This window comes from Aotus nancymaae, unplaced genomic scaffold, assembly GCF_030222135.1.
Source record: "Aotus nancymaae isolate 86718 unplaced genomic scaffold, 86718_ANA_hifiasm-v0.15.2.pri h1tg000015l_1, whole genome shotgun sequence".
Taxonomy (NCBI): domain Eukaryota; kingdom Metazoa; phylum Chordata; class Mammalia; order Primates; family Aotidae; genus Aotus; species Aotus nancymaae.
This window is the reverse complement of record NW_026988427.1, coordinates 10,695,431-10,720,582: the sequence shown is the minus strand read 5'-3', so window position 1 is coordinate 10,720,582 and position 25,152 is coordinate 10,695,431. Positions and strand designations below refer to the sequence as shown.

The following is a 25,152-nucleotide window of genomic DNA, read 5'->3' as shown; positions in this document are numbered from 1 at the left end:
CCTATGTTGCCCAGGCTGGTGCCAAAGTTTTCAAAGATTTAACATACTGCTATTTTTACATGTATCGCTTTTTGCTTACTCTAAGCCAGTTTTTATTGATGGAAAGGGCAGAAAAGAGCGCGTGCCGCATTTCGTCCCCTCCTTGCCCACCAGGCTCCACTCTGTCTGCAGCGCACACCGAGGCCGTCTGCGTTCCCCGCGTCCCCGCGCCGGGAGCGGCCTGGAGGGGGCCCGGACGCCGCGGTGCCGTGCGCACGCTGCTCGGGTGGGCCGGACGCCCCGCGGAGGGCTGGGAGGGACTGAGGGGCGCGGGGGGCGGCCTGAATCCCTGTCCCGCCTCCCCGGAACCCCGCCCCGCCCCGTCCCGGGCCCGCCCGCGCCCGCGCCCGCGCGGACAGTCTCAGCCTCAACCGCGGCCGCTCAGGTCGGACCTGCGCGCAGCGGCCGGAGATGCAGCGGGGCGCCGCGCCGTGCCTGCGACTGTGGCTCTGCCTGGGACTCCTGGACGGTGAGCGCGGCGAGCTGGCCGTCCGCCCGAGAGCGGGGCTGGCCGCGGGACGGGTACCGCGCGCCCGGGGCGGGCGCTGCGACCGCACCGACCGGGGCACGGGCAGGGGACACGGTGGCCCGGGAGCGCGGTCGCCGGAGGGAGCACGACGCTCGGGGCCCGGGACCTCGGGATGAGGAAAAGGCGGGCGGGGACTGCAGCCGGGTCAGGCCAGGGCGGCAGGGCCGCGCCTCGGCGCAGGGGTAGCCTTCCCAGCCCCGAATCCGCTTCTCTGTAGGTGGCTCGGCGTCCTCGGAGCCGGGCCCCGTCGGGCTGCGCCCTGGGCCTGGATCCTTCGTGCCCTCACTCGCTTCCCCGCGGAATCCCCGCGGCGCGCCCCTTGGTACCGACCCACGCGCACCGGAGATCCCGGCCATCCCGGCCATCCCGGCCCGGCCCCAGACCTGGGTGCGCACTTCCCGACGCCCGGCGTCCGCGCTCGCGGTCGGTCCCCCAGAGGGCGCTCAAGATGGGCCTCCACCTTCCCGGGGCCGGGGACTTCGGGGGCAGGGGCTGGGGCGGACGGGTGCAGGTGCACGCTGCAACTGAAGGCGAATCTTCAGGAGGCGAGTCGAGGGCTATCAGCGCCGCAGAAGGGGCGGAAGGCCGGGGCTCTCCGGATCTGAGGGGACGGGGGCCTTGAAGGCCTGCCGGGGAGCCGAGGCCCCCACGGGAGGGTCCCCTGCACAAGAGAGGCAGGGTTCGGGTTGTGTTGTGTTCCAGCCGCTGTGGCTGGCGGGGAGAGACCCAGACCTAAGGCAAAGGCGAAAGGGCTGGAGAGAGGGACTGGGGGGATGAGGTGGGGGAGACGAGCTGGATAGAGATGTCAGGAAGGAAGCTGAGAGGACGAGCTGCGAGTCCACACGGAGCTGGTGTCCCTGCATATCTAAAGGTGGAAGGGCGGGGTCAGGGTTTCCCAGTGTCTGAGCGGGGAGTGCCGGGAGCCCTGAGGCCAGCGATGGGGACCTCAACATTTCTGCACCCCATAGGAAGTAAACAGTGGCTTTACATGCTTAAGTTCTCACAGGGAGTGTCAGACCCATTTGACACATGGAGAAACTTAGACCAAGGACATGGGTCACTCCCCCAAGGTCCCCAGGAGGCCCAAAGAAAGCCTGACAAAGCCTGCCTTCTGTCTACCACCTGTACATCCGCTGGCGGAAGAGCAGAGGGCAGGGGAGGGGCAGGTCTGGCTCAACCAGGGGAGTAGGGAGGAGAACATCGGTCTGGGCCTCTGAGTCTGACAGGTCTGATCAGAGCACTGCCCTTGACCTTCCTGTACCCAGCCCAGGTCCAGGCTCTCACAAGGGCTCAATATGTGTTTGTTGAGTGGCTGACAGGGCTGTAGAATGAGAGACACTTAACCTGGAGGAAACATGGGACAGGCCCCTGGGTGCAGTGTCTGCGGCTGGGCTGAGTAGCTGGAGAGGAAGCAGAAGACAGACCCAGGAGGGGACCCTGGGGGAGGGGGCCAGAGGGCCAGGGGGCTTCCAGGGATCCAGGGAACATTCTGCAGGTATAAGGAGAACCAGGCGAGGCCAGTATCCTGGTGCTCCCACATGGTTTTGGGGTGAAGGGAGATGAGGCCATTCCCTCCGCTAAGTGCAGTGACTCCCACCCAGTTATGAAGAGGTGGAGAGAGGATGTTAGCTGGGGGGCCCATGGAGCAGGGTGTCCGGGGCTGGACCTGGGTTTGGCTGGTGGGGAGATGGCAGTGGAGACAGAGGTCATCCCTCCCTGAGCCGTGCGCTTTGCCCTACCTCCTGCTAAGCTGAAGACCCTGGGACTTCCCAGCCTGACGGGATTTCACGGCGGGAGCACAGTCCCTCAGCTGCAGCCGGGGGTAGGAGCAGGCCTCAAGCCCGAGCACCCTGAAGCTGACCCCTTAAAAGTGTGCTGTTGGTCATAGAACCAGACTCTTGTCCTGCCTCTTCCCCTAAAATCCTTTCTGTGTGACCTGAGTCCCCTCCTTTCTGCTCCCTGCACCTCAGTTTCCCCAAGCATAGCCATGGCACAAGCTGACAAGGGGTTGTGTGTGCTTGGGCTGGACTCCAAGACCCACTTTCCTGCTCCAGTTCCACAGCTTCCCCGGGTGGAGAGGGTAGGTCGCCGATGTCTCTTGGGGCTTAGTCTAGAGAGAGGCCATTGGCACCCTTGCCACCAGCTCAGACACACGCAGGAGCAGGAACTGCTGGGAATGTGGAGTGGCCTGGTCTCAGGACCTTTGCCCTTTCTATGGGCTGAGTCACACACCCGGATATGGACAGGTGTGTGGCCCAGGGACGCAAGTCAGTGCAGGCAGGATGTGGGTGCCAGACCCACCTTACTTGGACCTGGGGACCTTCTTCTTCAGCTCAGGGCTCTGGGGACTCAAATGCAGGTGCTGTTTCCTCAGCCACCAGGTCTGCAGTACGGAGCCAGTGTGGCCGAAGGGGTCCTGTGCCCTCCCAGAGCATAGGGCCCGCATGTCTGGGCCCAGACAGGGTATGAGGTATAACATGTGGTCTGTCTGGTGAATTCTCCACTGTGACCCCCAGCAGTGGCGCCCCTCCCTAGGGAAGGAGCCTGCAGGTCTATGCAAGACTGCAGCATAGTGTCTGCTCAGGTGGCCCGGGGAGGATCTGGACTTGGCCTCATCTCACAGGGGTTTCCTGTGCCTTGCGGGGACACAGACATGGCATCAGATGTCTATCACCCAGGGATGAAAAGTGCCCAGGGGCCCTGGTGAGGCACAGCTGGTGGCTGGAAGCTGCACAGGAAGGCAGTGTTGCTTCCAGCTAAAAGTTTCTTGGAGAGGTCTGCAGAACTCCAGGACAGGGAATTCCAAGCAGGGCGAAGAACCCTGCAGAGGCCGCGAGACAGGAAAGTCCAGATGGTGAATGTGGACGAATGAGTGGTCCGGCGAGGGTAGCGTCTGGGAGGAGTGGATGGGAGGTAGCGGGAGACGAGGCTGGAGACGGGGCAGCGCCAGCAGCAAGGAGGCTGGTGTCCGGGGAGACAGGAGCCGGGAACTGCAAGTAGATTAACCCAGGGGATAAACTGGGGTGGAGGCAGGTCGAAGCTGGGGATGGTGGGGATGGGGGAGGTCCCAGGTCTCTGGCTTCAAGAACAGTTTTTCAGAGGGAGACCCTGGGAGAGGAGCAGGGACTCAGGCTGGAGGTGTCGAATGGGATTTCCTGGGAGACCCCCGCTGATACAACCAGCCAGATAAGGAAGGAGGAGAGTTGGGAGCACTCTAGTGTGATGGGGCAGAGGGGAATTGGGGAACCCAGGGAAATTAAGTGCAATCGGCTGCGAAAGGGAGGTTCTTCTCTGCGTCTGGCTTACACCGTCCTGCTGTAGTTTGGGTATTTTCCTCCACAGGGCAGTTTTCTCTGCACCAAGGCCTGTGTCCCACGTCCCTCTGAGATGCCCCTCGGAGTTGGGGGTGGGCAGGGAGAGGGGTCTGGAGAGCCTCTCACACCCCGTAGACTCAGAGCAAGATTCAGTCCATGTGTCCAGCTGGAGCCAGGGATTCCTTTTCAGACACTGGCTTCCTCTGGAATCTGGGTTTTCCGGTTACACTGAGGAGACAAGTCTGGGAGCGGGAAGGTTCGGGCATTCGTTGCCGGAGGAGGTGCACGGCACCAGCCGTGGCCGGGCTGCACGGGGCAAACAGCAGGCACACCCCCGGGGCCTGTCTGAGGCCCACTCCACCCTTGCCCTCGGCCAGGCCTGGGCAGATCCAGGTGGCGAGTACGGGAACCCCGCCACGTGGCCGGCAAGGTCAGCAGGGGTTCATGGGAAAGGACTTGTCGGCCACAGAAGAGGACATCCTGCCTGCATTTCCCTCTTCCTGCGACAGGAGCTGGTGGCCCCAATTTAGCAGCACTGGGGGGCCACCTCTGCGCCAGCTGGGCTGTCTGATAACACCGCTCGTCCTGCCGGCCAGCAAGCAGAGCCCTGACCCCACAGAAGCCAGGAAGACTGCCTGGCACAGCTGGCTGTCCTACGGCAGCCCTGTGCTAGGAGCTTAGCATCTGCTCAGGCCCCATCCTCCCGGTCTCCACCCGCTGGGGGTACTCAGGCAGCCCATGCTCCCAGCAGGTCCAGCCCCTCTCAACCTCATCACCATTCCCTGCTTCCAGCATCTTCCAGAAATTTGTCTCCATTCTGCCCCAAAGGTACTGCTATAAAATACAGGATCTGAGCCTTCAGCACCCCCCACCCACCCACCCGCAATATAAGCACGAGCTTCTTGGGCTAGTGGTACAGGCCCTTCCTGTTGGAGGACAAAATTCAGACTTTCAGGTGGATTTAGGGGAAGCCCTTATCATCACCCACTCAACACAGTAGCTTCAAAGCCACCCTAAATTCTACTGGAGGTTGATTTGTGTTAAGTAGCAAGCGTGCACTGGCACATGCATGCACACGCACACGCACAGATGCGCAGTGTCCGGCAGTGAGCCATGCCTCAGTGTAAAATGGTTTCTTAAATTGCTTCACAGCACGGCATGTACAGGTTTTAACTTTACGACACAGACCTTATCGTGCTTGTTTTGGAGATTAGGAAATTAAGGCCAGAAGGGTGAAACGGCCCTCTAGATGATAGATGGCTCATTTCAGGGAGGTAATAGGTGTCTGGTATCTGGTTTCAAACAGCATGGAGGCCAAGTGGGAAAGAAGGACAGGCACACAAGCCATTGTCCACATTCCCCAGGAAATGCCCTAGAGGGCTGGCCAGGTGAAATCTTCCATTTCTGGGTACCTTGGCGCCGTTTTTACTTTGCTGTCCCAGAGACCTTTCCAAAGCAGCATGTCCCAGACAGCTCCCCTAGGGTCCACCGCTCGCCCGGCATTTCCCTCCGTGCACAGCCTCTTCACCCTCCTGGTACCCTGTGTCTCTCTTCCCCTCACCCCCACACCTGCCCACACATTCTTTTTTTTTTTTTTTTTTGAGACAAAAGTCTTGCTCTGTCACCAGGCTGGAGTGCAGTGGCAACATCTCAGCTCACTGCAACCTCCACCTCCTGGGTTCAAGCGATTCTCCTGCCTCAGCCTCCCGAGTAGCTGGGACTACAGGCTCGCGCCACCACACCCAGCTAACTTTTGTATTTTTAGTAGAGATGGTGTTTCACTATGTCGGCCAGGATGGTCTTGATCTCTTGACTTCGTGATCCGCCCGCCTCGGCCTCCCAAAGTGCTGGGATTAGGGGTGTGAGCCACCGCGCCGGGCCCTGCCCACATATTCTATGGTGTCTTTCTGTACCTTGGATCCTCAAAGCCAGTCACAGGTAGATTGCCGGCCAAGTCCAATGCTGCGAATGCCACTATGAAAGGACAAACAGAAGCCCTTGTCTCGAACTAAAGAACTGTCAAAAGTGGTAATGAGGCCCGGCACAGTGGCTCATGCCTGTAAATCTCAGCACTTTGGGAGGCTGAGGCCATGAGGTTAGGAGGTCGAGACCAGCCTGACCAACATAGTGAAACCTTGGCTTTACTCAAAATACAAAAAATTAGCCAGGCGTGGTGGCAGGTGCCTGTAGTCCCAGCTACTTGGGAGGCTGAGGCAGGAGAATTGCTTGAACCCAGGAGGCGGAGGTTGTAGTGAGCCAAGATCGCGCCACTACACAGAGAAACAGAGCGAAACTGGGTCTCGAAAAAAAAAAAAGTGATAATGAGCAGCTGCTCCACGAAGCTATGGAAAAGTGCAGGAGTCCCGGGTGGGAAGCCTTGGCGTGAGAGGCTGGGGAAGCCGCACAGGAGCTCAAATGTCAGAGGTGGGGAGGGAGTGTTCCAGGTCATCGGCCCATGGAGGTCTGGAGCCGCACCGGCTGAGTGGCGGGGAGGCCGAGGAGGCTCCAGATTCTGCCCAGAGCAGCAAAGAGGTAGGAGACGGTTTTAAGCAGGAGAGGGACTTGCGTTCTAGAAAGATAGTCTGACCCCTGAGCAAGGACTGGGCCAGTGGGGAGACACTGGTATTGTGATCCAGGGGAGAGCCGTTGAGGCTGGCCAGCAGTGGGGTGGGGAGGAGGACGGGTGGAGGGAAAGCAGCCCTGGAATGCCCAGGAAGGGCTCTGCAGCCAGAAGGTGTCCACGGCAAGGATGCAGAGTACTTGGCAGGATGGTGAGGAGAGGTGGGGGCAGGGGCCTGGGACTCCCAGCCACCCCACCCTTGGTAACCTCCTCCTAGACCAGCAGCTCCTACTCAGTCTGCAAAGCCCATTTCAGCTCTGAGAATGGAGGCCACTCGGTGACCAACTGGCTGTGGGGGATGAGTAGGGTCAGGAGCGTCTGGTGGGGGTGAGAATCACTTGGACAGCCAACCTAGGAGGAGGGAGAGCAGTGTTTCCAGGGCTGATGGAAGAAAGAGGATTACATTTTATAAAATGCAGAAATGCAAATTATACAGACATCCGTAGAATAAATAGTAGCTTCCCATAATCCTGTCTTCCCAAGACAATCTCTTAATGGTCGTGTGTTTTGGAGCACATTAACCTCTGTATGCTAGCTTTCTATCTGTACAGTGGCAATAGGGAACCTACCACAGGGGTGTGAAGGCACGTGGAATGCACGTGTGCATGACTGTGCTCTCACAGACAGTGAAGTGCACGCTTGCTGTTCCTGTTGTAGCCGGAGGTACTGAGAAAGGAGGATTCGCCACCGGTGTCTGGACGCTGTCTGTCATTACTGTCACATCCTTGCCAGTGCTGGGAATTCTCATTCTTTGTGGTTCTTGCTTCTCTGGCAGGTGTACGGTTGTGAGCTCCGTGGTTCCAGTCATCCTCCCCAGTGTTGGATGTGGGCTGGGCTTGAGGGCTGGGGTCCCCCGGGACTGGAGCCCAGAAGAGCTGTCAGGAAGGGTGGGAGCACAGAGTGGGGTTGAAGCTCTCGGTGTGCCACCATCGAGAGAGAGTACATCCAGGGAGCAGGACCGGGGCCTGAGGCGGGTGGGGACCTGAGCCTGCTTCCACGGCCTCATCGCCCACACGATGCTCCATCTGTCCCATCTATCTGAGGGCCCAAAGTCACTGGCTCTGGCCTGTGTGCCCTCCTCCTGGGCCAGCAAGCTCCTGCTCAGTCTACAATGCCCCTTTCAGCTCATATGCATCCCCTCCCACCACTGAGGCTTGCCCCCTGTGCTGTGACGATAACACAGGGTCACAGTGAGACAGCAGCTGTAGCAAACCAAGCATTCAGGAGGCAGGTGACAGCAGAGGGCTCCGTGTGCATGAGCCAGACCGTTTATTCTTCTTGTTTGTTTTTATTTCTGAGACGGAATTTCACTCTTGTCACCCAGGCTGGAGTGCAATGGCGTGATCTCTGCTTACTGAAATCTCTGCCCGCCCCAGGTTCAAGTGATTCTCCTGCCTCAGCCTCCTGAGTAGGTGGGATTATAGGTGCCTGCCACCAGGCCCGGATAATTTTTTGTATTTTTAGTAGACATGGATTTTCACCATGTCGGCCAGGCTGGTCTTGAACTCCTGACCTCAGGTGATCCTCCCACTTTGGCCTCCCAAAGTGCTGAGATTACAGGCGTGAGCCACCACACCCGGCCAACCGTTCATTTATTTATTTATTTTTGAGACAGGGTCTCGCTCTGTCACCCAGGCTGGAGTGCAGTGGCGTGATCTTGGCTCACTGCAACCCCCACCTCCCGGGTTTAAGCAATTCTCCTGCCTCAGCCTCCCGAATAGCTGGGACTACAGGTGCATGCCACCATGCTCAGCTAATTTTTGTATTTTTTAGCAGAGACGGGATTTCACGATGTTGCCCAGGCTGGTCTCGAACTCCTGACCTTGTGATCCATCGCCTCAGCCTCCCAAAGTGCTGGGATTACAGGTGTGAGCCACCGCGCCCAGCCTGTGGGCTGTAGTTCTTAGTGATCCTAGGACCAGTCCACATCTCCCAAGTGGGAAAACTGGGGCTTGGAGAGAGCGGAAGTGATTTGCCCAAGACCACACAGCAGAGAGCAGCAGTGTGGGGCGCCCAGCAGGACGTGTGAGGTGCCCAGCAGGACGTGTGGGGTGCCCAGCAGGACGTGTGGGGTGCCCAGCAGGACATGCAGGCTCAGCTTTCTCAGGCCCGCAGGATGTGCAGTGAGGACCGACAGCCCCTTAATCTCTGGAGGCACAGGGGCTGCAGGCCAGGTTAGGGGTGCCATCAGGCAGAACACTCCTGCCACCTCCCCCCAGGTCTCTGCAGAGGCCCGGCCCCAGGAGTGAAGAGAGAGGGTGCAGGTGACCCCCTCTGCCCAGCCCAAGCCCAGCAGCAGCCCCTTTGCTCCCCGCCAGCTCCCTCCAGTCTGTAGCCTGGCTCCTGGCTGCCTTTGTCCTCCTGGGCTCAGCTGCCCAGAGCGTGTGTGTCCAGCTGGTAGGCCCGCCACACAGCCCCCGTCTTCCCAAGCAGCCCAGGGAGAGGGAGAAAAAGAGCTGCACCCGGGGTGGCCACAGCAGAGCCATGCTCTCTGCCAACGCGGAGGGGGGCCCAAGCTCACGGATATTCCCGGTGCCATCCTTGTGCCAGCCGTGCTGGGCCTGAGGACAGAGCCATGAGCTGATGACACCCCCACTGAGGATCTGCTTGATGACACAGACCCTCCACGTACTGTAGGTCAGGGCCACAGTGGGGATGACATGCTCAGCTGCGGGCTGCAGGGCAAGCCACACAAGCCCGGGAGCTGGGGCAGCACTTTGCCAGGCAGAGAGGGAGAGGGAGGACAGGGGCTCAGTCCAGCCGGGCAGGGAGGAGGCTGCTGGAGAGCAGGAGTCCGGGAGGCTGGCGCTCAGGGTGGTGGTTAAGAGAGACGGCAGGACGAGCATGGGGCACGGCTACAAAGAAGCAGCTGGTTTTACCCTCACTCTCTCATGCCGGCCCCCTCACCTCTGCACCGGGACCTGGGCCCAGCCATGCCCTGTGGATTCAGACATCAGTCTGAGGGCAGCTCCCAGATACCAGCTAAGGCCAACTCTCACCCACACTGCCCTGCAGAGAGGGCCGGGACCCTGTCTCATCAGGATGTGACACAGCCGGCCCACCTCACTCCCATCCTGGTGGGCCCAGAGAGGATTTGATGCGAAAACATGGATTCTGTACGAAGCAAGGGACACAGGACACGCAGGTGTGGAGCCGAGGGAGGGACTGACTCACGTATCATGGGAGGAAGGCAAGCCTGGCTCTCCCAGCAGCTTTCACTGGGCTGGGCTGGTTTTCCCTCCGTTTCTCAGGAAAGAAGCTTTTGGAAGAAAAAAAAAAAAAAAAAAAAAACGCATCATTGGCTTAAAGGGCTTTGCCTGCAGCCAATTAGAGCGTGGAGCCACATGGAGGCCAGGCCCCGAGGAGGGGCGTCCTGGAGGCCACATGGAGGCCAGGCCCCAAGGAGGGGCGTCCTGGAGGCCACATGGAGGCCAGGCCCCAAGGAGGGGCGTCCTGGAGGCCACATGGAGGCCAGGCCCCAAGGAGGGGCGTCCTGGAGGCCGCATGGAGGCCAGGCCCCAAGGAGGGGCGTCCTGGAGGCCGCATGGAGGCCAGGCCCCAAGGAGGGGCGTCCTGGAGGCCACATGGAGGCCAGGCCCCAAGGAGGGGCGTCCTGGAGGCCACTGGGGTGCAGGCCCCAAGGAGGGGCGTCCTGGAGGCCACTGGGGTGCAGGCCCCAAGGAGGGGCGTCCTGGAGGCCACATGGAGGCCAGGCCCCAAGGAGGGGCGTCCTGGAGGCCGCATGGAGGCCAGGCCCCAAGGAGGGGCGTCCTGGAGGCCGCATGGAGGCCAGGCCCCAAGGAGGGGCGTCCTGGAGGCCGCATGGAGGCCAGGCCCCAAGGAGGGGCGTCCTGGAGGCCGCATGGAGGCCAGGCCCCAAGGAGGGGCGTCCTGGAGGCCGCATGGAGGCCAGGCCCCAAGGAGGGGCGTCCTGGAGGCCGCATGGAGGCCAGGCCCCAAGGAGGGGCGTCCTGGAGGCCGCATGGAGGCCAGGCCCCAAGGAGGGGCGTCCTGGAGGCCACTGGGGTGCAGGCCCCAAGGAGGGGCGTCCTGGAGGCCACTGGGGTGCAGGCCCCAAGGAGGGGCGTCCTGGAGGCCACTGGGGTGCAGGCCCCAAGGAGGGGCGTCCTGGAGGCCACTGGGGTGCAGGCCCCAAGGAGGGGCATCCTGGAGGCCACTGGGGTGCAGGCCCCAAGGAGGGGCGTCCTGGAGGCGACTGGGGTGCAGGCCCCAAGGAGGGGCGTCCTGGAGGCCACTGGGGGTGCAGGCCCAGGTAGCCACATGCCTCCTAGTGGGCCTTCCTGCCTGCAGGGGTCTCTGAGGCTTCAGGCTAGCGGACTAGGAGGAAGGCCGGGCTGGGGTCTGGCCTGAACCTCTGCCCCCAGCCTTTGGACAGAAGCCTGGGCCTGGGGCAGGGACCGTCCTGGACTCAACCTGACTGGGCTCCCGCATGGCCACCTGCTGCTGTGAGGCCTGGAGCCTCAGTTTCCTCCCTCGCTGACCTGACTGTTGAGCCCTCTCTCCCAGGCTGTTGTGAGGATCAAATGAGGCAGTCGCAGCCGCCGGCTCTCTGCTGCCTGGCTCGTTGCTGGCACCTAACCCATGGGACGTTCCCTTACCCCGCCTGGCCCTCACAGAGGGGTGCCAGCACTGCCCAGGGGAGGTGCGGGTCCCTCCTGCGCTGCTCCCACGTCCACCACGCCTGTGACTGACGCCAGGGCCCCATGGTCCAAGGCCGGAGGGTATCCTGGGGCTGCTGACAGCACAGAGAAGAGGAGGTGTGCACTCTGGCCTTGCTGACCTTGGCCCGGTGCCTTCCCCAACCGTGCTGCTGCAGGCTTGGGGGCCAGGGCTTTGCGGGGCCTCAGGGAAGGAAGAAGCCAGTTCCCGGGCCAGGAACAGGAAGGCAGGGGGAGCGCGGCAGAGGCCAGGATGACAGCGCTTCCTGCTGCGGGAAGGGAAGGACAGCAGAGACAGACAACAGCCAGGCAGGAAGGATGCGCCCTCTTCAGGGCTGCAGGTGGGGGCTGGGCAGTCGTGGAGCCTCTGGAAGTGGCAGCCTGCAGTCCTGAAGCTGCCCAGGGGAGCCCATTCTATAAAACAGGAAGCATGTTTTCCAAAGGAACAACCAGGTCTGACAAGAGTCTCTGAGGTCTCAGAGGTCTGTTTAGCCATCCATCCATCTATTCTTCTTTCTATCCATCTATCCATCCATCCGACCATCTAACCATCCACCCATCCACCCTTCACCATGCACCCACCTTTCCACCATCCATCCATCCTTCTATTCAGCCATTCACCCATCCTTCCATCTGCCCATCCATCCATCTGTCCTTCTGTTCATCTACCCATCCATGCATCCTTCCATCTGTTGATCCATCTTTCCACTCACTCATCCATCTACCCATCTATCCATCTATCCATCCACTCATCTACCTGTCCATCCATCCATTTATCTCTCATCCACCCTTCTACTCACCCATCCATCCACCCACCCATCCACTTCTCCACCTATCCATCCACCCTTTGACCTATTCACCCACCCACCCATCTACTCATCCAGCCATCCATCCATCCATCCACACATCCACCCATCCACCACCCAGCCATCTACTCATCCAGCCATCCATCCATCCATCCACACACCCACCCATCCACCCATCCACCACCCACCCATCTACTCATCCAGCCATCCATCCATCCATCCACACACCCACCCATCCACCCATCCACCCACCTACCTATCCATCCATCCATCCATCCATCCATCCATCCATTTATCCATCCACACTTCTTCCATCCCTCCTTTTTTTTTTTTTTTCATTTAATCAGGGAAGCATGGGGTGGGGTAAAAAAGAGCTATCTTGGTCCTTACCCCATTGAAACTTACTGCCTAGTAGAGGACATGGACAGACATAACTTAAACAAACACATAAACAAATAATTCCAAGTTGTGACAGGAAGGATGCCGTAAGCAGCCAGGAGGTTAGGATGGAGCCTTTTTGAAGGGGTGAGGAGGCCATGTCTAAGCTGAGTCCTGAGTGTGAGAAGCCAGCCTGAGGGCACAGAACAGTCTGGAGGCTACGGTGACTGGAGGACGTGAACATGAAGGGGATGAACCACAAGGGTGTGGAGAGAGAAGCAAAGACCAGGAGTGTGGATTTTCTTGAAATCACAAGGGAAGTCACTGACGAGATTGAAGCACAAGTGTGATCAGGCCTGCGCTTTGTAAAACATCACTACTGCGGGGGGGGGGCCCAGAGGCAGGCCTGGAGGAGGACAGGAGCAGGCCCAGGAAGCCACTTTGGGGTGAGTGCAGCTGTGCTGGCCCCCGTGGGAGAGCAGGGGCAGGCCCTAAGGTGCGTTCAGCCTAACAGGCTTCAGTGGTCTGGTCAATGGATGGGCTGGGAGAGGATCTGCGGAGAGCGAGCTATCGAGGGAGGAGCCTTTGGTGCGAGTCTGGAGTTTGGCATTGGAAACGCAGACCTCGGCGTGTCTGTGGGTGTCCGAGTCCAGTGGGCAGCTGGATGCTTAAAGCTGAAGTTGCAAACAGTCGTCGTCCTGGCTGGGTCTAGAGACCTGGGAGGTGTCTGGACTCGAGAGAGGGTGGTGGCCAGGGCCAGCACTGCGTGTTGGGCAGAGGGGAGGTGGGGAGAGGTGGGTCCCAGATACTGCCCAGGGGAGAGGATGCGTGCTCCCTGCCCTGTGTGCCCACGAGGTCTGCAGTATGGAGGTCATGGGAGGCCCCGCCCAATGGCTCCATGAAGTGGAGGAGCTGCACCCCATGGGTGGATGAGGGGATACCAGCAGTGGGGACAGTGAACAGCTGTGGCCATGAAGGGGGATAGGAAAAGGGGCAGTGGCTGGAAGAGAGTGTGGAACCAAGGAATTATTTTGTTTTGTTTTTAAGATGGAAGATGATTGCATACAGAAAGATTGATGATCAGAAGAGAATCTGTGGCGGGTGGACCCTGGGCATGATAGAGGGCCTGGTTTGGGGGCAGGCATGTCAGAGGGTTTCTGAGGCCCTGGCTGGCAGTATAGGTTGGGATGTGGGAAGATAGGGTGTTTCCGTCTCTTAGTTTTGCCCTGTCGATGCTGAGAGTGAGAGAGGAGAAGCACCCTGAACTGTGCACACCCAGGAAAATGAGGGGGAGAAGCCCGTGCAGAGGGGCTTTGTGCTGCCACGTCGTGCTGTCCGGGACGCATGCTGTCTCTGGGTTGGATGGAGGACAAGCAGAGAGGGAGGCTGCGGGCTCCATGCACCAGGACAGGGCAGCACCAGGAGGGCACCGAGGGCTGGGGAGGAAGCGGTGGGGGCTTTGATGAGGCTGAAGGATGTGGCTGCTGCGGAGCAAGAACAGAGGAAGAGGAGAGAGAGACGTAGGAGACGGGCATTCCGGGATGGCTCGGCCTCTGGTGATGAGCAGGTCCAGGGTGCGCCCACAGAACTGAGTGACTGAGGAGCAGAGGGGAGGACCGTGCAGGGGGGTCCCAGAGGCCAGAGTGCTGTGAGTCAGCCCTGTGGAAGGTGAAGTCATGGAGAAGGACAGGAGCTGGGGTGGGGCGGGGATGGTGAGCCAGGAGCTATGGTCAGCAGAGAATGAGGGGAAGTGATGGGGGGTGCAGCTGATGACAGCTTTAGTGGGGAAGAGGGCGGTGCTGCCGAAGAGCGAGACCCCCAAAGGGACTGCTGGGGGGGGCAGGTGGCTGCAAGGAGTTCTGCCCTCAGGCGTGTGGGGCAGAGAGCAGTAACCACCCGGGGGCAGTGGTGTGGCCAGAAAGCTAGGCTTCAGGTAAGATAGGAAGGGACATTTGGAGTGGACAGTGAGGTCTACAGGAAAGTGTGCTGATCACACAGGGCACAGTGGAAAGTTGGTGAAGGCAGAGGGGGGCACTGGAGTAAGTCAGGGCATGTCACGACAAAGGAGAGCTTGCATAGTTGGGCAAAAAGGGTTGGCAAGCACGATGGACGGTCCCACTTAGCAGTGATGCAGCTGCTTCCTTTGGTGGTACGGTGCCTCAGAAGGAAGCGCCTACCCTTCACCCGTCCACCCACTCCTCCACCCACCCATCCATCTGTCCACCAGCTTAACCACCCATCCACCCAGACTTCCGTCCATCCACTCACCCACCCACCCATACTTGCATCCATCCATCCATCCACCCACCCACCCACCTACCCATCTGTCTGAATAAATCTGTCCATTTATTCATCTGGTGATCCATCATTCATCCATCCCGTTTCCATCAATCATCCATCCATCTTGATTCCTCGGATGGATCCACCTTTTGAACCTCCTTTGCACACCTCCTCTGTCTTGGGCTTAGGAAGATGAATAGAATCAAGCCTCTGTTCAGATGTGATCACAAAACCACAGTTCAGTCTGATCGTGTTCTAGCAGGCGCTTGAGGAGGAGGCGGTGGGTGATGCCTGAGTCATGAGGACTAGACCCTAAAGAGGGAGGCCCTCAGGAAGGAAAGAAGGGAGGAGGGGGATGTCCCAGGAAAAAGGACAATGTTCAAGATAGGAAAACAGCAGGCACTTTGGGAGGACAGGAGGAGGAGGGCCATGCCTCCCAGGAGAGAAGCTGGAGAGAGGGAGCTGCTAGAGGGCAGAGGCCCAGCTCGCCCTGCTTTGTCTTGGGAACGGAGGGGAGCCATCCAGGGAATCTGGGTGACAGCTGCCACACGGTGCATCTGACAGGGGTGTGCTGGATGTGCACTCTTGAGAAGGGGGAGTCACCAGCTCAACACTCCAGACCTCAGTGGGTGTGGGGAGTGTTCTCTTTCCCTCAGTAAGGGCGTGCATCAGGCTGGGCAGGTGGGCACTGGTCTCAAGCCTGGTCTCCTCCTGACCACTCACTGGGAAGGCGGAGTCTACTCATCCCAATAGGTCTAGCCCCATGCTCATCATCTTCCCTTCTCTTAGCTCTGAGGACAGACCACCACCCACTCTGGTGCCCTCGTACATGCCCAGCTGTCTTCCTGGCATGGACTTACTCACTTTCCACTACCTGGGAAAAAATCCCCCTCCATCAAAGCCCAGCTCAGAGGTACCGTCCCAGGGATTCCTTCTTAGCCCCCCACCACCTGAGGGAGCCTCTTCTCTGCAGGGATCCCCCAGCTCCTGGCCCAGACTCCTCTCATAGCAGCCCCAGGGGTGCAAGGCAGGGGCTGGTAGTGCCCAGGCCCTGCTGCTGTGCACATGAAGGCCCGGCACCACCCAAGGGGAAAGGGCTGCAGAGCCCACAACCCCCTTCCACCTCGGGGCCCCAAGGGAGGGTTGGCAAAGCAAAGATTTGGTGACAGTCACAGCAGCGGACAGGTGAGACGCTACCTTCTGAAGGTGGCTGGAGGGCCCCAGTGTGCCAGTCTGCACAGTGGGTCTAGATTCATGGCTTAAAGCCCTTCCTGTTCTGTACCCATAGTGAAGTGGTGTCTGGAAGGGTTTGGCCAGGAGAAAGGAATAGAAGGGAGAGACGAGAGGTCATTGACTGGTGACTGTATTGTCCATGTGATACTGAAATGAGATCTTCGTGTGCAGAAGAAATGAGACCCTGGTGCCGCTTCCTAGGGCAGCTTGGGTTCAAGGATTCCCTGGGCTCCACCCCACCCCCATTAGCTTCAGGGCGGGACTCTGGGGCCTCAGGGAGCTGTCCTGGGGAGGGCAGGAGAGCTAGACTACTGCTGCCCCAAACCCCCAGGACCTGCAGGACTGGAGGGGCCTGGTGGCAGAATAGTGGGCTGTGCCCCCAGCAGGACAGGGACTTGGGGGAGGGACAGGACACGGCCCTGGGCCTCCGGCCATGCAGCCCTCCCTTCCTGTTGTCTCAGGACGGTCCCGGCAGGATGCATCTGCCAGAGTTCCAGGCCCAGACACCCCCCGGGCCTGCTACCACCCACACCGGGATCCCACCACATACACACCCATGTGTGTACCCACACTAGCATGTCAGAGACACACAAACATGCATGCTTGCACATGCACACAAAGCCACACCACTCAGACATAGGTACGCACAGACTCACACACCCAGGCCTGCAGTTACAGACGCACATGGGGGAACACACACACACCCCCCACCTCACTGGGAGGAGGGTGTGGGAGCGGCCCACACCCTGGGTCCTGCAGCACAGAAGGGCCAGCTCGGCCAGCCTGCAGTCTCTGGCTGAGGGTCGGTTTCAGCCAGGTGAGGCGGGTTTATTTGTGTGTCTGAGGAAGAGCCCTGTACGAGGGCTGGGGTGTCTAGGGAGGCCTGGGCAGGGAGAGCCCAGAGGAAGCTGGGGCAGCAGCCCGGGCCTGCGAGGGGGCGAGAAGCTAAGGACCCAAAGACACCTGTGAGATAACACCATGTGGGCTGGGAGGGGGCGAGGTCACTGGCAGAGCGCAGGCATGAGGGCCAAGGCCTGCATGTGTGGGGGGCCTGGGATGTGCAGGGCCCCTGGGAAGCAGCAGGTGTGGGTCTGCAATGCAGGAGTGAGGCCTGGGGCAGCAGCACCGCAGGGCTGTGGTGCGGAGGTGACATGCTCCGGCACCCCTCCCCCTGCTCCTTCAGGCCAGCAGCTCGGCTCACCATGGTCAGAGGTCGGGGTTTGGCCCAGGGGCGGTGTGTAGGCGAGGATGGAGGCTGTGGGGCAAGGCAGGGTGAGCCTGTGGAAGAGGTTCCCAGCTGTCTTGGAGCCTGGGGACTGGTGCTGTTCACAGTGCAAATGTGAGGCCAGGCCACGAGGTGCTGGCTGAGTACCTGGGCTGCTCCAGCCCTGCAGGGGCTCTGCTCTCATGATGTGGAAGGCCCAACCATGCCAGGTTAACGTCATGTGAACTCACCACCCAGCACCACTCTGACCCTGTCTCCCACCCCAGGCCTGGCGAGTGGCTACTCCATGACCCCCCCGACCTTGAACATCACAGAGGAGTCATACGTCATTGACACCGGTGACAGCCTGTCCATCTCCTGCAGGTACTGGGTCCCTCTCCCACCTGGCAGGCCAGGAAGGCTACAGAAGCCCGGCAGGAAGTGGTGGCTGAGGGCCCAGACGGCAGCCCCCCCAGGGCAGAGTGGCTTCGGGGCTGTGTGGTCTTCTGGGCTGTGGGTGACTTTGGCCTTCCCCAGCTCAGCTTCACCCACACATCCCCATTGGCATTTCATATGGGGCACCATCACCCTGTACCCCACTCCAGACACCTCACACTGACCCCAGGGCACCTCACAGGTCACCTGCACCCACTCCCAGCCACCCATCACTGACCCCAGGCCCTCCCTCTGGGGCTCCAGAGATGGCACCCTCCCCAGCTTCCCAGCTGTGATCTAAGGCCTGTGCTTCTCTGCAGGCCAGCCTGTCACACCCAGCCCTGGGAGCCTGGTAGAGGCCAGGGGGTCCAGGAGCACCCTGGCCCGGGCAAGGTCCGTAGTGTGCGCCCAAAACCTAGGCAGTCACCTGCTCCGGCTCAGCCGGAGGGAGGCTCCTCAGGGATAATCCCCATGGGGTGCCGCTGGGGCCGCCCTGACCTCTCCTGTCCTCTGCCAGGGGACAGCACCCCCTCGAGTGGGCCTGGCCAGGAGCTCAGGCGGCACCAGCCACTGGGGACAAGGACAGCGAGGACACCGGCGTGGTGCAAGACTGCGAGGGCACAGAAGCCAGGCCCTACTGCAAGGTGCTGCTGCTGGAAGCGGTGCACGCCAACAACACGGGCTGCTACCTCTGCTACTACAAGTACATCAAGGCCCGCGTCGAGGGCACCACGGCCGCCAGCTCCTATGTGTTCGTGAGAGGTGAGACCTGGAGACGGGGGGCCCACGCCGCCCCCAGCCTGTGGACCCTGGGCTGGCAGGAGGAGAGGATGGGGCCCTTCCTGCTCCAGCAAGCAGCCGATTTAGGACCAGCACCGCCCAGGCCCGTGGAGCCCTGCCCCAGCCTGGCCTCTGCGTCCCTTCCCCAACACCTCACTCCTTCTCCATAGACTTCAAGCAGCCATTCATCAACAAGGCTGACACACTCCTGGTCAACAAGAAGGACGCCATGTGGGTGCCCTGTCTGGTGTCCATCCCCGGCCTCAACATCACTCTGCGCTCGGTACGGCCCCACCCCCACCCCAGGATCCAGCCCTCCCAGCCCACCCCTGGGAAAGGCAGCCACCCGTCTGGCCAGGAGCAAGGGGGCAGCTGGGCGCTGATGGTGGCCTTGTCCCTCCAGCAAAGCTCGGTGCTGTGGCCAGACGGGCAGGAGGTGGTGTGGGACGACCGGCGGGGCATGCGGGTGCCCACACAGCTGCTGCGTGATGCCCTGTACCTGCAGTGCCAGACCACCTGGGGGGACCAGGACTTCCTTTCCAACCCCTTCCTCGTGCACATCACAGGTAGGGGCTGCTTCCAGCACCCCATTCACAGTAACGGGGCTGTCACTGCCTCGCTGGCCTCATTGGGTGCTGTCCTGTGAGGGCGTGGGAGTCACTGTTCATGTGTCACCAGGCAACGAGCTCTATGACATCCAGCTGTTCCCCAAGAAGTCACTGGAGCTGCTAGCAGGGGAGAAGCTGCTCCTGAACTGCACCGTGTGGGCTGAGTTCGACTCAGGTGTCACTTTCGATTGGGACTACCCCGGGAAGCAGGTGAGGCCCCAGTCTGATGGGCAAGTTTTCCACCCAAAGAAAACTCAGGGTCTGGGTCCAAGGCTTCTGGCTGGCCCGGGTGGGAGGTGCGCCTTTGGTGGGGTAGCTGTGCAGGGGCCCGCCTGCTGACGTGGGGCTTCCCTGGGTGCGGGCAGGCAGAGCGGGGTAAGTGGGTGCCCGAACGACGCTCCCAGCAGACCCACACAGAGCTCTCCAGCATCCTGACCATCCACAACGTCAGCCAGCACGACCTGGGCTCGTATGTGTGTGAGGCCAACAACGGCATCGAGAAATTTCGGGACAGCACTGATGTCATTGTGCATGGTATGGCCTGGGGTGGGTCAGGTGCCATCAAGCCTGGGAAACAAGAGTCCTTGTGCCATGTGGGCCTGGGCCCAGAGGTCATGGTGCACTTGAGCAGTTGGGAGTCCAGCCAGAGGGAAGGGAGGGCCATGAGCAGAGGAGCTGCCCAGCTCCTGCACCGGGGCGGCATGGCCAGCCCCAGTCCGCAGGTGTCCGGGTGCCGGGGCTGCGGGAGCCATGGTGGGAATCCCTGGTCTGTCAGTGATGAGTCAGCCAGCCCTGAGTTTACACTGACTTCTCCTGTCTGGCAGAAAAGCCCTTCATCAGCGTCGAGTGGCTCAAAGGACCCATTCTGGAGGCCACGGCAGGAGATGAACTGGTGAAGCTGCCCGTGAAGCTGGCAGCGTACCCCCTGCCTGAGTTCCAATGGTAACAGCCCTGGCTCCCCCAACTCCACTGCTACCCTGCCAAGCCCAGAGGAAGAAAAGATCATGGGGGAAGAAACGCAGCGTCCTCCCTATCGGGGCCTGCACGCAGTCCGGGCATGGCAGGGGCCTCTCTGAGGAGCCCACATATAATGCGGTATTTCAGATGGAAGGTCAACCTGTGTTCCTGCCAAACCGTGAAAGGTTTCAATACCGGCCTTCTGTTATGTGTGGGTGTGGTGGGCACAGCAAGGGGCTTTTCCTAACTGCCTCCTGACAGCTGGACCGAATCTCCAGGGCCTGCCCTGCAGCAATGTCTTAGGGTTCCCCGTGCCTCCTTCCAACGAGGCTGCCTCTCCCAGGACCCTCCTGTCCAGAGATGTGGCGGTGCCACAGGGAACTGACAGATTGCCCGGGCTGGGCCTGTGCTATATGGCAGTGAGCGGAGAGAGCTTCTAGGAGGTCCACAGGCTGCCGGAGCCCCTGCAGACCCCCAGTTGGCAAGCTGGATGTGCCAAGGCCCAGGGGTGGCTCTGCCTCTGCTGGCTGCTCCCTGCAGGTTCTGGGGGACACAGCACCCACCACAAACACATCCTCAGGCCGTCTGAGTAGCCCACATGGCTCATGCATGGTCGGTCACACTCTAGTCTGAGTCCCCATTGCATAGGAAGCAAGGGCCAGGAAAGGAGAAGGGTATTCCTACCTGAGCCCTAAGTCCCCAGGAGGGGGTCTCTGCTCTGTGCTTTTCCAGCTAGCCCAGGAGCCTCCTCCTTCTCAGCCTGGCACCTCTCTCCTGACAGGGCAACTTTTCCTGGAGCTGGGCAAGCAGAGGCTCAGGGTGTCCTCAGCCAGGGTCCCCTGAACTAGCTGGGGGCTAGTCTCCTGCAAAGGTCCAGGGTGTCCTGGCCCTGAGCCCAGTGTGACCCTCCCACTGAGGGCACAGACTTTGGGGTCCATCCAAGGCACCTAGTCAGTGCCAAAGCCCTTGGGGCTCCGGTAGATCCTGGAGCCCCACTCATAGGTGCAGCTCTTGGAGATGCCTGGGCCCTGTACCCTTCCTCCAATGCCAGCAGGACCGAGCCTGCCTTCGGCAGGTGGCAGCTCTGTTGCATCCAGAGTCGACCTGATTCTCAGGCAGCTGCCTCTCAGAGCAGCTTTCCACTGGATCACACCTGCCACATCTGGCCCTCTTCCCACTTGGCCAAGCCCTGCCTCCAAGAGGGGCTCGAGTGCCCACCCTTCCTATGGCACCATCACAAGATGACAGGGAGCAGTGACGGGGTAGATGGTCTAGCAAACACAGACAGGCTGGTCCGTGGGTTCCGAAGCACCCGTAGTGTGTGCAGCATGCTGCTGGCACTGTCTGGGTTAACTTCACGACAACTGCAAGGTGCGTCATCTCCACTGAGGCCTGGAGCAGTGAAGGGGTTTTGCCTAGAGTCTGAGATCTGGCAAGTGGCAGACTCAGGACCACAGTCACACAGACGGCACCACCTCAGTTCCACCCCTGTCATGCCCTGCCTCATGCTGTGACCCCAGGCCAGGCAGGTGGTCCCCACTGTGGTGTCCCAGTTGAGAATGGGTCCCTGTATCCCCTTCTCTGCTGGTCTCTGCCTGAGGAACATGCCTCTCCTGGGCCACACCGCAGTGTCTCTCTGGCCTGCCATACCCAGCACCAGGGTAGGCACCTGTCCGAAGGAGGAGCATCTCCATACAGAGTCCAGGCACAGAGGCAGGTGTCTGAGGGAGCCCCAGCATACCCTCTGGGGCTGAGACATCTGCTTCCTCATGTGTGCAGCAGACGTGTAGGGAGCTGGCCGCAACTCTACAGAAATCAGCCCTTCCCTTGAGGGGCTCCCAGCCCAGGGGGAAGATGGGCGGTCAACAGACACAGCAAGGCAGGGCCAGGCCACGGCATAGAACAGGCAGGAAGGTGGCACACCCCCACCCAAATGAAGGAGGCAGGGAACCCTGCAGATTCCTGGCTACAGAAATGAGTGTCCAGGTGAGGCAGGCAGTGAGAGCAAGGCGTTGGGGCAGGGGGCAGGCAGCAGGAAACCCATGTGTCTGGAGGGGCCCACACACAGCAGGAGCCAGACTGCTTGCAGGGACTGCACCTCCACTCCTTCAAATGTCTGTAAGGAAGCTGAGGGGAGCCGCGGTGGCTCCGGCCAGTTGTCCTGGCGCTTGAGGAGGCGAGGCTATGCGTTCAAGGCCAAGCTGGGCAATATGAGACCCTCTCATTCATAAAAAAAAAAAAAAAAAAAGGAAGCTTGACGGGGTCTCCACGCCATGCCGAGCTGGGTGGAGGAGCCAGAGGTGTGCAGGACCCTCCTGGGTTGGGCTGGGCAAGCCTGGCCAAAGTCTGCAGCCACAGGCGGGGAGAGAGAAGGCAGCTGCCCTAGCAGTGACGTGGTCATCTCGCTACTTGTGGAGAGACCACAGAGGCTTTGTGGCAAGGCAAGAGGTGTTACTGCACACCTCAGTGACTGATGCTCCTGAGCCAGCCACCTGACAGGGTTGTCACACCTGGCCGATGCGGCCTGGAGACCATCTCCAGGGACTTAGGCTGTCCCTTTGCAGACCAGTATCCCCCGAATCCCCACTGTACTCTGCCAGCCCCCACCTCCTCCTGACAGTGTATTCTAGCAGGGGGCTGAGGTGGGATTCGTATGGGCCCTGACCACCCTTCCTTGGCCAGGTACAAGGATGGAAAGGCGGTGTCTGGGCGCCACAGTCCACATGCCCTGGTGCTCAAGGAGGTGACAGAGGCCAGCACGGGCATCTACACCCTCGCCTTGTGGAACTCCGCTGCTGGCCTGAGGTGCAACATCAGCCTGGAGCTGGTGGTGAATGGTACGGCCAGGGACCAGGGACGGGAGAGTACACAGGTGGGTGGCATGGCTTTGGGGGCCAGCTGACCGGCCATCTGCTGTGCCCCCAGTGCCCCCCCACATACACGAGAAGGAGGCCTCCTCCCCAAGCATCTACTCGCGCCACAGCCGCCAGGCCCTCACCTGCACGGCCTACGGGGTGCCCCCGCCTCTCAGTGTCCAGTGGCACTGGCGGCCCTGGACACCCTGCAAGATGTTTGCCCAGCGCAGTCTGTGAGTACAGCAGCAGCCCCCAACCTCAGCCGTCAGGGACCCCCTTTCCAGCCCAGGCCTTCCCTGTATGCCTCCCCAGGGCCCTGAACTTGAACCCTACCTTCAGCTATAGCCAATCCCTGGGCTCGCCTCGCTGACTGAGGCTCAGAGCCTCCCTTGCACTAGTCCTCCACCAGCTGGTCAGGCTGGACACAGGATGGGTCCCGCCCCCACCCACCTCCCTCAAGAGTGAAGACCTCTGGACACGTAACTGCATCATCTGGAGGGAGACGGAAGCGTGTGCCTCTGGGCACCCAGCAGGACACCTGGCGGGGCAGGGTCCTGCGAGGGTGTCATCTGAGCCCCTGGGATGGTTGCACTGAGCCCCATGGCACACCACGCATGCTCACGTGCCCCAGCTCATCTGTGCAGCACTCACATCACCCACTTATAGACGGAAAGAGGGTCAGAGAAGGGAGGTGGCTTTCCCAGGGTCACAGCTGTAAGCAACAGAACCCACCCCCCTGCTGAGCCATGTTCCCCTCCACTGAGCAGGATGCCAGCAGGACAGACAGGCATCACAGGACACAGAGAAGCAGGGGATGAGGGGAGGGTGCCCAGGTAGACAGGGCTTGAAGGCACCAGGGAGCCAGCAAAGGCTGTTGAACAGTGGAGACATGGCTCAGGTTTGCCTTTTAGCAAGAGATCCCGGTGTTGAGCTGGGGAGGAGTGGGAGCTGGGAACCTAGGCAGGTGATGAGGGCAACCCCACAGGCTGTGGCTGAGGTGTGGTCAGTAAGGGTGGCCTGTGTCAGCCCCAGATGTCCAAGGTTCATAGGTATTCTTCTAGATCACGTGGCCTGCAGCTCACTGCCAGTACCTCCAAATGTCCTTCCCTCTGGGTGTGCCACCTTTATGCTCTGTGCCAAGTGATGGAGCCCTTGGGGCATCCCTGCTTGGCTCCTCCAGAGGGGAAGACAGGAGCCTCCCTTAGGGCCCTGAGACCAGCCCCCCAATCCTGGCAGGAGGCCAAGGTTGCTGGGGATGCACACCCAGCCCATAGGGAGGCAGCAGCTCCCAAAGTGGGAGAGAGGGAGAGGCTGGGCAGAGACGCCTCCTGGGGCAGAATGGGCCTGTGCTGCCCCTGCAGCCATGTGGGCAGGTCCCAGGTGGCCTCTGCAGGAAGGAGCACAGAGAAGCAGGACAGCCGTGCACATGCGCGTGGGGGACAGTGGGCACAGGAAGGTGGTGTCGGCAGCCTGTGTAGGATGGGTTGCCAGGCCCTGAGCCTGAAGGGCAGGGGGCAGCCCTCCAGAAACAAGGCCCCCTCCCCTTCTCCTTCATCCAGGCCCGAGGGCCAGCCTCGCCCACTAGCCAGTATGAGAAGGTGACTGAGTATGACGAGGGCTTGACCCCACCCCCCCAAGTGGCCCTTCCTGCCTGTATCCCTGACCTGCCCTTGCCTCTTCTGGTCACGGCAGCCAGCGGCGGCGGCGGCGGCAGCAAGACCTCATGCCACAGTGCGGCGACTGGAAGGAGGTGACCACGCAGGACGCCGTGAACCCCATCGAGAGCCTGGACACTTGGACCGAGTTTGTGGAGGGGAAGAATAAGGTACGGGCCAGCCATGTCCCTGAGTGCCCGGGGAGAAGGAGAAGGGAGGAGAGAGAGGCCACTCCTGTCCTCTGATTTCCACCTGGCTTCCAGAGTGCTGGGCAGGGCGGCCGAGAGCGAGTAGCCTCCCCGCAGTCCTCAGGCCTCAGCCACCCTGCCTGCAGAAAGGTCAGAGGGCCAGCCTCCAGCTTTGTGATGGAGGGCAGACCTCCAGCGGCTTCCCAGACAAGGAAGCTAAGATCCAAGGCCACCTGGCCAGGCACGAGCCCCTGCGGCCCACAGACTCCAGGGCCAGGAGGGGACAGGACTGGAGACTGACGAGGTCTGCACAGAGGGCTGCTGAGCGGCTGGCGCGGCCTGGGGGCAACGCCGAGAAGGGGGGTACTGAACAAAGGCACCTACTTCCTACGGTCACTTCCTGTTTTCCTACACACCTCCAGAGCCTCTTCCTGTTCCAGTCCTGGACAGGAAGTGCCCGGCTGGGGGTGGGGTGGGGGTGGGGGGTCTATGGATGGTAAGCAGGGCCTGGGGCCCTCTCTCCTACGCTGTGTCTCGGGCTTCCTACTCCCTGAGGCCTCGGTCCTTCTGGGAGCCATCCCCACCCCTCGCA

The 25,152-nt window shown here is 60.8% G+C and overlaps 1 protein-coding gene across 2 annotated transcripts in view; it reads left to right on the top strand.

The window, feature by feature from the left end:
* Positions 1-445: 445 nt before the first annotated feature.
* FLT4 (fms related receptor tyrosine kinase 4) overlaps positions 446-25,152 on the top strand; it is a 42,022-nt gene continuing 17,315 nt past the window's right edge. For both annotated transcript variants that reach the window (XM_021676306.2, XM_064376633.1), the window contains exons 1-11: positions 446-508; positions 17,370-17,466; positions 18,035-18,279; positions 18,468-18,580; positions 18,701-18,863; positions 18,976-19,115; positions 19,271-19,439; positions 19,730-19,847; positions 22,545-22,699; positions 22,788-22,950; positions 24,410-24,542. In XM_021676306.2, the coding sequence (XP_021531981.2) occupies positions 451-508; positions 17,370-17,466; positions 18,035-18,279; positions 18,468-18,580; positions 18,701-18,863; positions 18,976-19,115; positions 19,271-19,439; positions 19,730-19,847; positions 22,545-22,699; positions 22,788-22,950; positions 24,410-24,542 (1,554 nt within the window). In that variant the 5' untranslated portion in view covers positions 446-450. The remainder of the gene's footprint in view (positions 509-17,369; positions 17,467-18,034; positions 18,280-18,467; positions 18,581-18,700; positions 18,864-18,975; positions 19,116-19,270; positions 19,440-19,729; positions 19,848-22,544; positions 22,700-22,787; positions 22,951-24,409; positions 24,543-25,152) is intronic.